Here is a 15233-nt window from a genome sequence, read left to right as displayed (position 1 = left end):
ACTTTTATGACTACTAATTAAATAGGGTCAATCGTGGCTCAAGAGTTGGGAGTTCGCCTTGTAATCGGAAGGTTGCCGGTTCGAGCCCCGGCTCGGACAGTCTCGGTCGTTGTGTCCTTGGGCAAGACACTTCACCTACCGCCTACTGCTGTTGGCCAGAAGGGCCGATGGCGCGATATGGCAGCCTTGCTTCTGTCAGTCTGCCCCAGGGCAGCTGTGTGTGAATGGGTGGATGACTGGGTGTGTAAAGCGCTTTGGGGTCCCTAGGGGGGGGCTAGTAAAAGCGCTATACAAATACAGTTATATACCATATAATTCATTGTGCGGGGAACTCCAACAAAGAAGTGTGGTGAGCGGTGATTAAAACATGAAATGACTTCAGTTTAACATTTACCATCAGTGATGATTTCAGATCTGCTTCCAGTAGCATGAAGTAGAGGGATAACCAGTGCCGCTGGCACTGTCAATATTTTGTTACATCTGGGAGCCCAGATGTTGCAGTGATGCCAGCTGCCTGTGTCTGATTGTTAGGGCTAAATAATATTTCAACAAATATTACTTTCAAATGAAAAGCGTTACAGTTTAAATACAGTCGTATTAAGTTTGCTAGTTGCTATACTTAATTTACGTGGAATATCTCCTTGATCCTGTCGTAATAAGTCATTTTTCTAATAAGAAGAGGATTTTCCCATTCACCACACTGGATGGCACTGTGTACCTCACTTAGTTCTTTCTATGCAGAAATAATCAGTGAAAATACCATATCCTGCTGCAACAAGCACAAACACCTGGTAGTAAAGCAGCACTCTGCGAATAACATGATCTTCATTAATCATTTTAAGAAACACGGGTTTTAGAGTGGGTTCAGCTGGCATTTACAGATCATTCTAAAAAAAAAAGGCGTGTTTTCACCACAGCCACATTTTCAGGTTACTAGTTGCCATCCTTCTGTCATCTCTTAGTGATTTCAAATATTTATGGTCCACAGCAAAATATTTTTTTCCTGAGAATTTCAGTTCTCTCCTGGTCTGTCTCGAGGAAGAAAATTGCACAGACAGAAACGGCACCGAGAAACACACAAAGGCAAACACACATACAGCCGCATCTCTACAAAGCATATTAACTGTGCACTGCGTCTGACATTTCAGTGAAAGTGCCAAAGATCTCTGAAAGCATTTGCAAGCAAAATTTTAAGCAACACCGAAACTAAAAGAAAGGCTTTCACAACAATTTTGTTTGTTCTAGATGCGTGTCGGTGTTCTGGAGGAAAGAAACGGCAACACTACGGTAAATGTATTTGTGCTAGATTACCACGCGCTTGGCTTTCTTCTTTTTTTAATTAGATCTGCTAGAGTATCTCAAAAGTATACACCTTAGACAAGAAAACAAAGTGGTCGTTTTAAGCAGATGGTCGAGACTCTCTAAGCCTTTATGCAAATGAAGTTTAAAGGAAGTTCAGCTAATTCCTTGGATTGGCAGCAGCTTTCCAGTAGAACACACACAACACGCAAATACACACAGTGGCTTTAGGGTAGACACACTGTGCAGCTGAATGTCTTTTTGTTTCTTTGAATTGGATATCATCTTGGAGGGGAAGAGGTCAGAGATGACCGGTGTTGAGGGTTTAAATATAAGGGTTACAAATTCAGACACACAGATTCAGTAAAAGGACTAGATGTTACAATCCCTGACAATGCATTGCTTTAAATGGAGAAAATCTTGAGGGATGGCTGTTATGAGGAAAAGCAGCCCAGAAACATTACCAGCAGCACACATCGTTTCGTTCTTTTACCCAAGCTAATCTGCCATTCTTCCTTGGCTAGGGATTAGAGATCTGATAAAAATTATTATACTGAAATTTGGGACACATCGTCAGTAGTGGACCTTGGATTCATCGGGTGTTTCGGCCATTTGTCACTGGACACCCTCATCCAAGGAGGCCCTGCCAGGGTTGATCAGGCCCTGGAGTGTGTCACTGGTTTATGTTAAAATTGTTATTTCTCTTCTTCTTTCAGCTGTTTAGTTTTCTACAGTTTATTCTATCTATTCACTGCAACTGAGAAATACTTACCTCTTTAACATTTATGGAGACTCATTTCTTCAAAGGGACAGAAAAGGTGATAGAGAGAAGTAAGACAAGTAAGTAAGATAAGATAGGAGAGAGCAGAGAGGAGAGCCGGAAGGGAGGCGCCCGATCTGGCTTCCCACACCTCCCCGCCGGATCGGGCTGTACGAATGTGTACAGTGTACAAATGTATTCTTAACCCGGGAGAACCCATGGGGTCAAATTTCTCCAGGGTTAATGGACCAGTTTCACTTTCTATAACATTGTTGCTTGCAGTGCAAAGTTACGAAATAACAGTTGCTTGTCATAATAATCCACCATGAAGCAAAACACAGTTTATCCTTCATTATGAATGGACCAATTTCACTTTTGACATAAAGCCATAAAACAAAGACATTCTATAAACATCTTAGAGCCAGTAAGCCCAACTCCAATCAATGGAAAAGCTTCAAAGAAGAAAAGACAGTTTTAACACAGACCCTACAAAAACGAGCAAATTTAAGGCAAAGACAAGAAACAAACACATAAATTATTGGATATTCATTAAAATAAATTAAAATGTCATTAAAACCAGAATCAATGCTATTTAGCCTGAAACAGAAAAAGCTGAGCGTCAGATTATTGGATTATTAGGATACCAGAAACTGAAAACAACTTGAAGAACTGAGAAGGATAAGAGTGACAACAACCTTAAATTGAGAGTGGTAAACACAGAAAGGCCTGGCAGGGTCAGTTCCCAGAACAACAAGAGAGGCAGACAGAAGATCTCAGGCAGAGGCAGAGAAAGAGGCAGAGGGCATATTGGTTTATTTGTGAAGAGAGAAGAACCTGGACAGGAGAAAGAGGTGCTTCTCTTATTAAAAACAAGGAGGTGTGAGTTTTTCTGCTTACCTTTTGAAGCTCTTTTGCTACATTACACTGCCCTTGAAGTCTTTACAGTCCATTACATGTGGTTTAGTCAACTTCACAAATGCTGTTTTTATGAATCTGTAAAGACAGATTAGCAATAGTAGGCTTAAAATATGCACGACAGCAGCCCAAAATCATTCGACTGGGCATCTGTGATTTTCTGTTGGGTTGTATCAAAGCTTAAATAGCAAGGCATGCATACCAAAATAAAAGCTAAGAACAATTCCTCCAAGTTGAAAATGAAACACAGTTGTCCACAGTTGCGAAATGGAATGGAGTACATCAGGAGCATAAAGAATATTTGAAATGGTTGTTATAAAAGTGAAAACTCTACACTCTATTTGGGTTTAAAAGACAGAGCAATTTTTGTTCTTCTGGATGAAAATACTTCAGTCATTTAGTAGTGGTGTTGTACTACTTAAATGAAGCATGAAGAGTTTCACCTAGAATATTCTGTCGGTGGATGTTTGTTCATTTTAAAACAAGAAAAGTTTCTTTTTTTTTCAATTTAAAACTCTTAATAGCTTCTCGAAATAAGTTCTTGCAGAGGTTTTGAGCAAATAACGGACAAGTCTCCAGAATAAGAGGCCAACCTGTGCGCGACTGTGTCAACCGCTGCTCAAGACTCCTTCAAATGATTGCATAATTACTGAGTCTCAGGAACTCCCTTTCATTCCTGCTTTTCACCCAGGATGGTGTTTGCATTATTCTCAGGAAAAGAACTAAAAACGTTATCTCAGGTTTACAGGTGCACATGAGGTCTCGTTGTTCTGTTTGTTTGGAAATGCATTTGTAAAGTACTTTAGCAAAATATCTCCAACCCAGTGCAAAGCATGTGCAGAGCAGCCCTGCTTGAACAGTGCGTGCAGCATGCCTGGACTTGGAAGTTTTAAGAGATGCCAGGGATCAAAGTTGACTTATTGATCAGTTCTGGAGTAAGGCTACAAGTATGGACAACCTTTTTTTTTTCACCCAGTAAAGACTCAGACATTGAGCAAAAAAGTGGTGCAGCAAATAAACACAATAGTTAAAAGAAGAAGGGAACAAAAGTCAATAAATCAGGTTAAACACAAACTTGTTGGAATGTCAATTAAATGGAATTTCACTTTTAAAAAATATATTTATATTTAAGACAAATGAGCTCATTAGGAGTGTTCTCCAACAAACACCCATGCTATAACAGAAATGACAGTATTTCTCTAATTAAAGTCCACCCACTCAATAATAATCGTGATGAGTGAAAAATCTTTTAAAGATAGATTTGGCGTGTCGCAGAGAGCTCAGCTGCCTTAAACACGCTTGATGTATTAGTTTTTTAATAAACATGCTGACATTGATTTTTATTTGTGGCTCACGCAGAAATTTGTCTGTGTGCTCTGGGCTAAACGCATAAGTAAAATTAATTCTGTTTCACTGCATGGTGTTGTTTTTTATTGAGATGTACCCTTCTGACTCCCCTATGTGTTGGAGTGGGTGCATTCAAGGAGACACAGCTGAAAACCAGTTAAACTACAAAGAGGCCGGACAAGGTAGGTGTCTTTGAAAACTGCACTGATTAAGATTTATTTCCCAGCCCACACAAATCTATATTTCCCTTAACTGCCTGGGTGTAAATGCAAAAACTAAAGATTTTAAACCAATTTCCAAAATTGAGAAACACATGGCATATGAGTACTTCTACCTTTCCTTAGCTGTTCTAACTAAAGACAAGGGAGTATTCAATATGGCTAATAATCTTAGAATTAATAGGATGAAAGTCCTTGTTAGAAAAGTGCCTTTTTAAAAAATGTCGTCCACAGCTTCCCTTAAGCGCATAAGAACAGACTTCACATTTCAGTCTTCTTAATTAGAGAGTAGATTAATTTTTTTTTAAAGAAGCAGTTTGCTTGGATCACTTATTAACCATGAAACACTATTACCCTGAAGTGTGCAATTACACTCAACCGGGTCATTAGAAAGTGTATATGTTACACCACTATTTGGATGACATGAGACTGCAGCCGTGGGTGTGCAATGAGCACGAAAAGCAAGAGCAAAGAGGTCTGATTTTCTTTTGTTTTCTGGTGGAAAACGGGGGAAATCCAGCAGACAACAAGAGAATTTCTTGGTGAGATAGCCCAACATAAAGCAATAAAGCTACACGGGAATTGCCTCAAAACATCCTGCAGTGGCCAAGTCGGAGTCCAAACCTCACTCCACTTAAGAACAGTGGCAGGACTTGAAAATTGCCTTTTATTCACCATCCCCAGTGCAAGCTGACAGCTCCAGAGCAGTTTTACAAGGAAGAATGGGGTGAAATGCTTGTCCAAAACCTCTAGCTGCAGTGAGTTCAAACTTTGAAGTGGTGAATAGCATGTTTACATAATTTTGTTTTACAACTGTGCTTAATTTGTATCATGTTATTAAGTTATGAAGACGTTGCATTAATTCATTTTCTTTGTCTCACTAAAAAAAAAAAAAGCTTAATCACCTACCTTCTACCTTTTTTCCTACTTAGACTCACGTGTGTGTCACGTGTTTTTTTTCGACACATCTATAAAGTTGCTCCAGCTTTTCAAGCTTAGCCTTTATTTGTTTATTAAATCGTTAATTTCTATTAATATTAGTATTTTTGCCCTGTCTTTATTATATTACATGTATCTATATTAATCAAAATATAATTGCAAAATGTTACCGATCGACGTTCCACGGATGTAGTTTTATTTTGGAGATCGTCACCGGAAGTGCGTTGTTGTATTCCCGCATTTTGACAATTTAAATTGATCGTGGAGCACTTACAGCCACCATGCACACGCCCGGGATCCCTACCTGTTATGCGATGTGTTATGCGATGGCACTGACAAAAAATATTTTCTCGTCTAATTTGTCTCGCTTTGCATTTTTTGTTTGACATTGCCGAGCCGGATTTCTTTTATTAATTTGTTTGTTTTGCTCTAGAACTATATTTGTGGATGGGGAGCTGGCACTTTGCGGAGAAAGATTTAGCTGGAGCGCTTTTACGCATCTGAAATATTGGAGTGTCGTTGAAGATCCCATTTTACAACAATAAAGAAAGGAAAAATCTTCCCGTTGACGAGAAACTGTGCTTTATATGGGCTGCACGATGAAGTACGGACCGGTGGTTCTATCGGCTGGGCTTACAGGTTTGCTCAGTTTTTGCCTCCTCGCCGTAGCGATTGGGACTGATTATTGGTACATAATCGATGTGAACAAACCCAACTACACAGGTTCAGATGACCTGAGTTCCCATTCTGGACTGTGGAGAATTATTGAAGGTATGTCAGTTTAACTTCATCTTTAATGAGCTGTTATTGGGGTCTTTACAGCTGTGTGACTTGTTAAAAATCAGCCATCATGTTCACATAACTTTTGCCCTGCGTCTCACAGAGGTAATTTTGAGAAGCCTCCTCAAAAGATTATAAAAATGTAATTCTGATTTGTGCAAATTTCAAATCTCAAACTAATAGAATCCCTTAATTTCACTCTAGTTGGTTACATGCAGTGCTGCAGAGGTTTAACATTGTCTTTAGTTGCTGATGGATCAACAGCAGTCCCTCATTTAATCCTCATTGGTCTAATCTTAGGTGAACTTGATGCACGGAGAAGCTGATCTCCCAGTGCCTTTATATTGGAAATGAGAGGCATGGGGATATTCTAAATGACGGACTACTCAAATTCTTGCAACATTACCCTGAATCCACTGAAATTCAATTTTCATGCAGTGAAATGAAGCCTGAAATGTTCTAATTGTGGAATACAGTTTGGGTAGGAAAAGGGCTTTTAATAGTAGCAACTTTTACCCCACACATACCAGTTTCTGCAGCCACCTGCAGGAGAACACACAGGAGATCAAGGAGAGCTTGTGAAGGATGGTTTTGGCACAGCTGCAATATAATGTGCTTCCAGCTTGAGGTCCCGAATGTGTTCTATTTGTTTCGGGCGGCACCCACAGTTCATGCAATAAATGCCAAGTAATGATCCAACATGAAACTAATCAGGTAGTGCTCACCTGGAGATTCCCTAGCAAAAAGGGAAACTATTATTTATTTTCTAATATTATCTACTATTCCCACACTTAAAACCACATTGTTTCACATCTAAGAGCAATTTTGCAAAGTCCCAGGGCTCTGCCACTGGTCCTGTCATGTGTAACCTTTTCATTTGACATTTTCAGGAGCAAACTGGAGTTCAGTCACCCCCTCTTTCACAGCAAATATGTCCAACCTGACAGAGGCAGAAAGGCACCTTGTCGGTGAGTGGGTTCCTTGATCAAGTGATGCATTTTAAAATGGTAATGGTAGCCACATGGGAGTATGTTCTTGGCAGTGAGGATTAGAGGTCTGATTGGAAGCCCAAAACATCTGCATTTGCAAGATATGCTATGCAATTAATCACATTCTGCAAATTAACATGACGAGATTGGGGGGGGTTCCCCCCAAGTGTGTTTTTGTAACTGATCTTACTAGATAAAATCAGTTTTGTTAGGGTTTTCAGGAACACTTCCTGCTTGCAACGTTGACAAATACAATGCAGTAATAAACTGTCCACTGTGGGAGAAGAACTCAGTGGAGTCTCTGCTAGTTGATTTCAGTACTGACAATGGGAACAAAAAATCAGCAGGACCTTGGATGATGGGAGTCAATTGGAAAATCGCTGATTTTAAAAAAATATGTTTATATTTTTTTCAAATGTGTGTGTTTGCAGGCTTGCACAAAGTAGTGGTCATTTTGTTGCCGCTCAGCCTCATCCTCCTGGTGTTTGGCTGGATCTTTGGACTTGTCAGCTCGTTGGCCTCCAGTCCAAAGTTGCTGGCTGCGTCAGCATCCTACTTTCTCCTCTGCAGTAAGTCCCCACAGAATTCCCTTTGTTTTCTTTTTCTGAGCCCGGATTCACACCGTGTGCTCTTGCTTGTTTATGTCGGCGTGCAAGACGCACAGCAAACGTGAAAACGCACGTGGGCGACACATCGTGGTCTTACAGGTACGTTGCGCGTGCATCTAAGAGACCCTGAGAAGCGCGCTTTCAGCTGTTCTCTCTCACGTCTGATTTGGTTGTGAGTAGAGGCTCTAGTAGTATCTAATTTCAGCCTTTATAGACAAACTGTGTGCTTGAGCTGGCCGATGGCCAATGAGAAAACGGTGATTATAGTTATGTAAATATTTTATCTTGAAGAAGACGAATCGGCAGCAACGTATTAAATATCTCTGTGCGGACATTAAAAATCCCATTCAGCTTAATTGAGTTGAGTTAGGTAATGATCTTTTCACACAGACTGTTATTAGAGTGGTGAAGATGGGGATTTAATGGTGAAAATAAGGATCCGAGGCACAGAGCACTTTTGGACTGCTGTGAGCAGCACTTCGCTCTCCTTTCGGTCTGTTCCTTATATTTTGTGAATAAACGATAAACAGCGTGAATATCTCCATTCAGATGCAGACATAATGGCATGGTGAGAGGTGGTATGACGGCATCATGTGAGGCGCCACGTGCTAAAAGAACATTTTCACTCTACCATGTTGAAGTGTTTGGTTGGGAATAAAACTAGTTGTATGTCCAACCGAACTTAATCGGGTGCTAAATGCTCTTTAACTCGACATCCCTGACAGTGATGTCTGGCATGTCGAATTGAACCCACCCGAGAATAGTACGGGTAATTGTTTGGTGGATTGATAGCTAGTGAGTCCTGTTTCTTGTCCGCTCTATCCAGACAGCACATCTCTACAACTCCCAGTTGCAAGAGCATTAATTATAACTTTGGGCGGCGTACCGACTTGATTCTCCTAACACGGTTTGTAAAGGTGGGGGGGTGATGTGTGAAAACAGCTTCAGTGTTTCCCAGTCACATTTGCATTAAATTAATCAGAATTGCAAGCTGGTTCCTGGTGAGCATGAACATAATTTTAGAAACCATACCACCAAACATTCTCAGCATGGAGACTGACGTAATTGATTGCAGCATGGGGGCTGATTGTTGATCACAATGAAGTGGCTCAAATTTACTGAAGAGCTTGTCATTGATTGAAAGATGCAGTCAGACTTCCTCCTGGAATTACCAGTGGGCACTTTCTGATGTCATTTTCCATCTGTCCTTTTTTGCAGAAATTGGTTGCGATAAATTCTATTACGCAGAAAGTTGCTCTTATTAAGAGTCAAATCAGAAACGCTCTGCTAAAAATGTAAGTGCAAATGTGTCATAATCACGCACAAATCACACGTCATCTGCTTTTTTTTTTTCCCCCTCCTTCCTTAAATGGCAGTGGAAGGGCCTGCTTTTGTCATCAATACTGTAACACAAATGGTTTTTTCCCCCCTTTAGTGAAGGGTTCAGCTGTTGAGCAGCTGCCATAAATATCCATCAAATAATCCATTTGATTAGGTCTGAACTCAAGTGGAATGAGACTGAATCTCTATTTGGTTGAAATTGAGGGTAAATGCGCAAATCTGTGACAGACAAAGGACTTATTATACAGTGTGCCATCTCTGCTGACATGCTCAACCTCCAATGTCACATAGAAACAGAGATAATTTAATGCTTTCTATCGAATGTCCTGTCCACGTGGGTACTCAAGGAGACCCGCAAGCACTAAGCTCTGCCATTTTCAAAACCACTGATCATATAAAAGAAAAGAAAGCGGGTATAATGGATGTCTGTGTTATTGTGCTTTCTCCCCTTATTCGGTGCATTCGCAGTAACTACGAATTTTAAGTTTGATATTTTGGTAAAGGTCTTCGTAATCCCACTCGCAGCACTGATGAATCTCTTTGGATTTTTCAGAGGGGGCAACCTGCTATAAATATGAGGTATAGCAAAGCTGACATTTCTATCTCAGGCAATATGTAATAATGTCCTTCTTTAGCTGTTCAGCTCAAGGTTTAAAATAAAAAAAATACATTCACTCCATTCACATGGTGGTATTTTAATTAGTATTGCTTTGTCAAGTAAGCTCAACAGATGTTTAGTAAATTCCTAGCGTGGCATCAGCGGTGTAACAGCATGAGTCTCACATAAAGTGGTGCACAGATAATGTACTGTACTTGGGAAATGCACACACTTTCTTTTTGCTGATGTGCAAATTAACCACAGTACATGCAAAGGAAGACCACAGCTGTGACTTTTTATTTGTTTTGGGGGTTTTTCTTCTGCATTTAAATCATCAGTAATTAACTAGATTTAATTGCAATTGACGACTGCTCAGACTGGTTTTCCCTCCCTCTGAGTCTGACTAAAGGTCGGCCTGAATTGCTTATTTAATGGCTCAATATTTTGAGGTGTTTTGAGGTTGACGTTTAATGATGTTATTCTTGTCGGCTCGCCTCTGTGGCAATTGTTATGTGGGACATTTCATCTGTCCGTTTGGGAACACAAGAAATCAAAAAATATTAGAAGCACACTTAAGGCCAGACTAAATTTGGAGCCGCCTTTGTGGGCACGTTTCCTGAGACTGATTTGAATTGGCCGGCGCTTTAAATTGGTGCACGTGAACACGTTTGTGTCTATATTATCTTAAACAGTCTACTGAGCAAAGCATGCTTTCGGGGGAAGTATTATTTGCTCATCAATGTGTCATTACTGTAATGACGTAACCGTAAAAGCCGATTAAGTGCGATGCATAAAGGTGATCATAGTGCTCAAGAGCTTTGTAATTTTCTTTCCCACTGACAGATCCGTTTCTCTGTTGCAGCTAAAAAGGGAATGTGTTAAAGTCTAATAAGGCCTTTGAGTTGATGAGCTGTCTGTCTGTACTTCATCAGGTCTTTTCACCTTGTCTGGGGTTAGCGTCTACATCAAATACTCCAATCAGGCCATGGAGGAGTTCCAGCGAACTGTGCCCCCAGAGAATCTCGTCTATGTGAACGTGTCGTTTGGCTGGTCATTAGCCACAGCCTGGCTCTCCTACAGCCTGGAGGTGGCAACAGGCCTGCTGCTCATGCTGGCTGCCAGAATAACACAAATGAAGGGACATTATGACTCTGGTGTAGCCATTGCCATGTTATAGGGTGGCACATTCTGGTTTCTGAGTGAAACTAAAGAAAGCTTCAATTTTTATCGACTTGTTTTTATTTATTTGATTAAAACAGTTGGTCACACAGGCCAGGGGCCAGGAAGATGAACCATTCTGCAAGCTGGCTTTACAAAACTGCAACTGTAGACACAGATGCTGTTGAACATCTGCTTCATCATTGTTTTCAGAGGCTAGCTGTGAGGCCTTGTTATCCTCTTGGTAGGGCTGTGCGATATGACCAAAATCTCATATCCCGATATAAGACATCTATCGTCCGATAACAATATGAATCACAAAAATGTAACATTTTTTTTTGTAAATTCTGTGAATCTCGGGCAGCTCGACTTGCGTGAAGTGTTTCCAGCTGGGCGTCATGTAGCCGGAGTCGAGTGTTTTTTAACCGATGCATGAAACGATACATTTTTAGACATAAGTTGTAACGGCCGCCGTTTTCTTTGTGAGTATTTATTACACGGCGTGCTGCGGGGAAAAGCCTGTTCTAATGTTAGAGTCTAAAGTTTATTTTTTAGCATCCGACGTCTCTTTTTTGCTTCTCATCCGTAAACTCTGCATACTCTTTCACGTGATTCAATTTATTTTGAAAAGTCTCAACAGGATCTTGAGCTTTATTGTGAAAGGTTTATGTGGAAAATAAACAAGCGGACACATGATGCGATGGATTTACCGTTGTTGTTGCTAACAGCAACGCATAAAAACAGGTGCTTGTCCGTCCATAGTGTGGTTATATTAAATATAAGCGAAAGAGAGAACTTCAAGAAATTAATATAGCCACTATAGTGACCATCAAAACGATAAAAAAAATATTCCCGTAAACAGTTTATTTTTGCGACACCACGAAACAAACCATAGCGTAAAATTAAACGATAGACGTTTTTATATCGTCATCCGATATATATCGAACAGCCCTACCTCTTGGTAACATTTTCTTTCCATACCGTCCTTGTATTGTAGACCGTGATGTTGTAGAGTAAATCAAACCCAGACATGAAAACTAAGCTTACTCTTCCAAGAAGTTACTGTAAAGATTGGCAGTTTTATTTTCTTATTTATTTTTTTTAAATGTGTTCACATGTTTCAGGCTCGGTACTGTATAATTTGGTAAGTTAAAGCTTTAAGCAAAGGACCAGTTATATTTTATGGTTTAATTGGTTTGATGCATGCACGATAAGACTTGAGAGGACTCGAATATGGTTTAGTGTATTTAAGCATGTGTGCATCAGTAGTGTCAAGTACTTCATTCATGTAGAAACGCTGCTGATTCTGCAAAAGTAAACCACCAGGCATTAAAAAGCCACCCGGGAGACTAGACAGTATCAGACTGTAGTTTCTATTATTTCTAATACTTTATAAAAGAATTACTGCTACACCGTTTCTCCAAATGCCAGGGGAAATTTGCTTTGCACAGCTTTTTGAAACCTCCAAAGAAATAATTTAGACGTCAAGTCATTTGGTGCTGAGAGTTTGACTAAAGCAACATCTAAATGTTAGTTTGTGCGTCTGTGTGAAACACTTCTGTAGCTAACCCACCAGTCCTTACATTAATCATGGAAATGAGGTTAAAGATAAATGCACTCCTGGGGCAACTGCAAGTTATTTTCAGCAGTAAAGAATATGTGCATGTGTCGCTGCCTGCTTTACTGTCGCCAATGACTCAATATTGTGAGATCCTGTCTGTTCTGGAAAGACTTTTCTCTGTAATTCAAATAAAGTGAACACTGTGAAAAACACAACATTAAGCATTTGCTGTAAGACTTTATGTTGTCGTCTTCTTCCTTTTTTTTTTTTTTTTTTTTTTTTTTTTAAAGCATTCATAACAGACCTTGTGTTTTCATAACTGAGCAGCTGTGGCAGAAAAGCCAGATTGATGTTTCACATAACTTGCAAACAGAATTAAAAAGGAGAATATTACCTGTGTTTTGAATAAAATTTCACAAATGTGTGACGATTTATGTGACAGTTTGATTATTTAAAGCCGCATCTGTTGTTGTGAGGAAATTTGATCACTTTCTTGTGCGGAGTAAATCACAACTGAACACCAGTAGGGCCAAAGAAAACTGTCTGTAAGTAACACAGTAGATGGCTTCATCTGGAGCAAGGATGAAGGGCACCCCTCAGCCTGAGTATGTCATCTCTCAGCAGTTGGTGGAGCCAAGGAAACGGAAGATGATCTTGGAAAACAAACTTCCATCCTGAATGAAATATGGCCTGTTTCAAAAGAGTGCTCATGCTTAACCAGAACCAGCAAGACTGTTTGCTGGACTTTGCTTTGTTAGACTCTTTTGCAATGGGTTATTTCAAAGGAAAGAAATACAGTGTAATCAAAACTATTGTCGGCATGGCAGGTGGCATAAAGGCGACATGATTATAGGTGAGCTTGTTAGTGTACCTTCAAAAAAAGCACAATAAACATCGATATATGCCAAATCGTTCACCACTATAGTTTTTTTTTATATATATATAATTATTGCTTTCCATCTTTGATAAGGACACCCTTTCCAAAAAAGTTCAAAATCCTCTCAAGCATTTTACGTCTTTTTTTTTTTTTTTTTTTGGTCTTGAAGTTACTAGAATGTGGGCATCTGGTTTCTTTTGGTGGAGTCTGTGAATATAAATGAAGCCCCCAGACAGAAAAGGAAGAGTGTGGGGAGAGGAAAAAAAACTACTGGATATAGAGATGGCCACAGAGGAATTCAGAGATGCCTGAACAATATGCTGCAACGCTGCTGTCCATAAAAGATGCATTCATTCATATGCAAAGCATCCTTGCAGAGTCAAATCTCTGTGTAATTGGTTATGATTATACAACGCAGACTCAGGATAGTTAGTACTTTACTAACATTTACTTTGATAATTGCTGGAACAGCAGAAATAATACACTGCTCAAAAAAGAAATAGGACGATTTTGCAAACACATCAGATCTCACTAGACAAAAAAAATCATTCTGGATATCAATACTGATATGTATCGTTTGGAGCCACGAGTACTGTGTTAGCAACAAAAGGATACCACTGACGACTTTGATGTAAAATGATAAGTCTCAACCTACACAGGGCTAAATTCAAAGACATCCCGAAAATCAAAGTGGAAAAAATAGATGCACCAAGCTCGCAACTCAAAATGGTACTCAGTAGTTTGTGTGGCTCCCATGTGCTGGACAATGAGTCCTAATGAGACAACGGATGGTGCCCTGGGACAGGGGTGGTCTCCTCCAAAATCTGGACCAGGGCATCACTGAGCTCCTGGACTGTTTGAGGTGCAACCTGGCAGCGTCGGATGGACTGAAACATAATGTCCAAAGTTGTTATATTGGATTTAGTTCAGGTGAGCGTGGAGGCCAGTCAATGGTATCAATACCTTCATCCTTAAGGAACTGCCGCATGAGGCCAGGAAGAACTAAGGACCCACTGCACCAACGCAGGGTCTGATAATACGTTTAAGGATTTCATTCTGGTACCTAATGGAGGTCAAGGTGCCTCGCCAGACCATCACTGATCCAGCACCAAACTGGTCACACTGAACAATGCTACAGGCAGTTCAATAAGAAGAGAACGTTAGAAGGAATTGAACATGGTTTATTGATTTACAGAATTCAGTTTGCGGTTAAAGTCCCAGAGCCCGTCCCAACTCCCAGTAGTGACAGGGAACTGTCACTACTGGGAGTTGTGACATTCCCACCAACAGAGTCTAGATGCTGTTGGTGGAGATAAAGATGGAGACTTGAATTGAGCCTGAGTGACGGGAGAGGAGGTGATGTGGAGAAGATTGGTTTCACCAAGGCATCTGCAAGAATTACAGATGCACAGTGAGATTTAAAGTACGCGGCGTGAAGGCTGATTGGCCCGAAGGAGGCCACCAGAATGTCACAGATGTCACAATCAGCTCAAAACATGGGAAAGTGGAAGGAATGTAAAGCTTAGATTAGCCGCCAGCACCTGGGAAGCAGACAGATGTGTGACTACAGATCTTCCTTATTGAAGTTACATATCATGGAGAAGATCATAATGTTCTCCACAGCCTCTTCGGACCCATTCACATCTGTCACATGTGCTCAGGACGAACCTGCTCTCATCTGTGAAAAGAATAGGGTGCCAGTGATGGACCTGCAAATTCTGGTAACCTCTGCTGCAGGCCCAAATAGACTCTGGGATACTGGGCAGTGTACAGGGCCTACAAGGTGATGTCAGGCGCTCAGACCAACCTTGTGAAGTCAGTTTTTGATTGACCGGTCAGAGAC

At 40.4% G+C, this 15233-nt stretch overlaps 1 protein-coding gene across 1 annotated transcript; it reads left to right on the top strand.

The window, feature by feature from the left end:
* The first annotated feature begins 5975 nt into the window (after nucleotides 1–5975).
* LOC102790850 (transmembrane protein 235) lies at nucleotides 5976–11071 on the top strand. The gene is made up of 4 exons (XM_006791393.3): nucleotides 5976–6249; nucleotides 7149–7226; nucleotides 7679–7816; nucleotides 10727–11071. Exons 1-4 carry the CDS (start codon nucleotides 6066–6068, stop codon nucleotides 10969–10971), a joined length of 645 nt encoding a protein of 214 aa, XP_006791456.2. The 5' UTR covers nucleotides 5976–6065; the 3' UTR covers nucleotides 10972–11071.
* The last annotated feature ends 4162 nt before the right edge of the window (nucleotides 11072–15233 follow it).

Source organism: Neolamprologus brichardi, chromosome 4 (assembly GCF_056152115.1).
Source record: "Neolamprologus brichardi isolate AB-2024 chromosome 4, ASM5615211v1, whole genome shotgun sequence".
In the NCBI taxonomy this organism is placed as follows: Eukaryota; Metazoa; Chordata; class Actinopteri; order Cichliformes; family Cichlidae; genus Neolamprologus; species Neolamprologus brichardi.
This window is presented reverse-complemented; position numbering and strand designations above follow the sequence as displayed.

Bases quoted from the DNA above. Each gene is read 5' to 3' on its own strand.
- LOC102790850 (XM_006791393.3), top strand. From the start codon at position 6,066: ATGGGCTGCACGATGAAGTACGGACCGGTGGTTCTATCGGCTGGGCTT. The intron at 6,250-7,148 runs GTATGTCAGTTT...TGACATTTTCAG, and splicing joins ACTGTGGAGAATTATTGAAG to GAGCAAACTGGAGTTCAGTC. The intron at 7,227-7,678 runs GTGAGTGGGTTC...GTGTGTTTGCAG, and splicing joins GGCAGAAAGGCACCTTGTCG to GCTTGCACAAAGTAGTGGTC.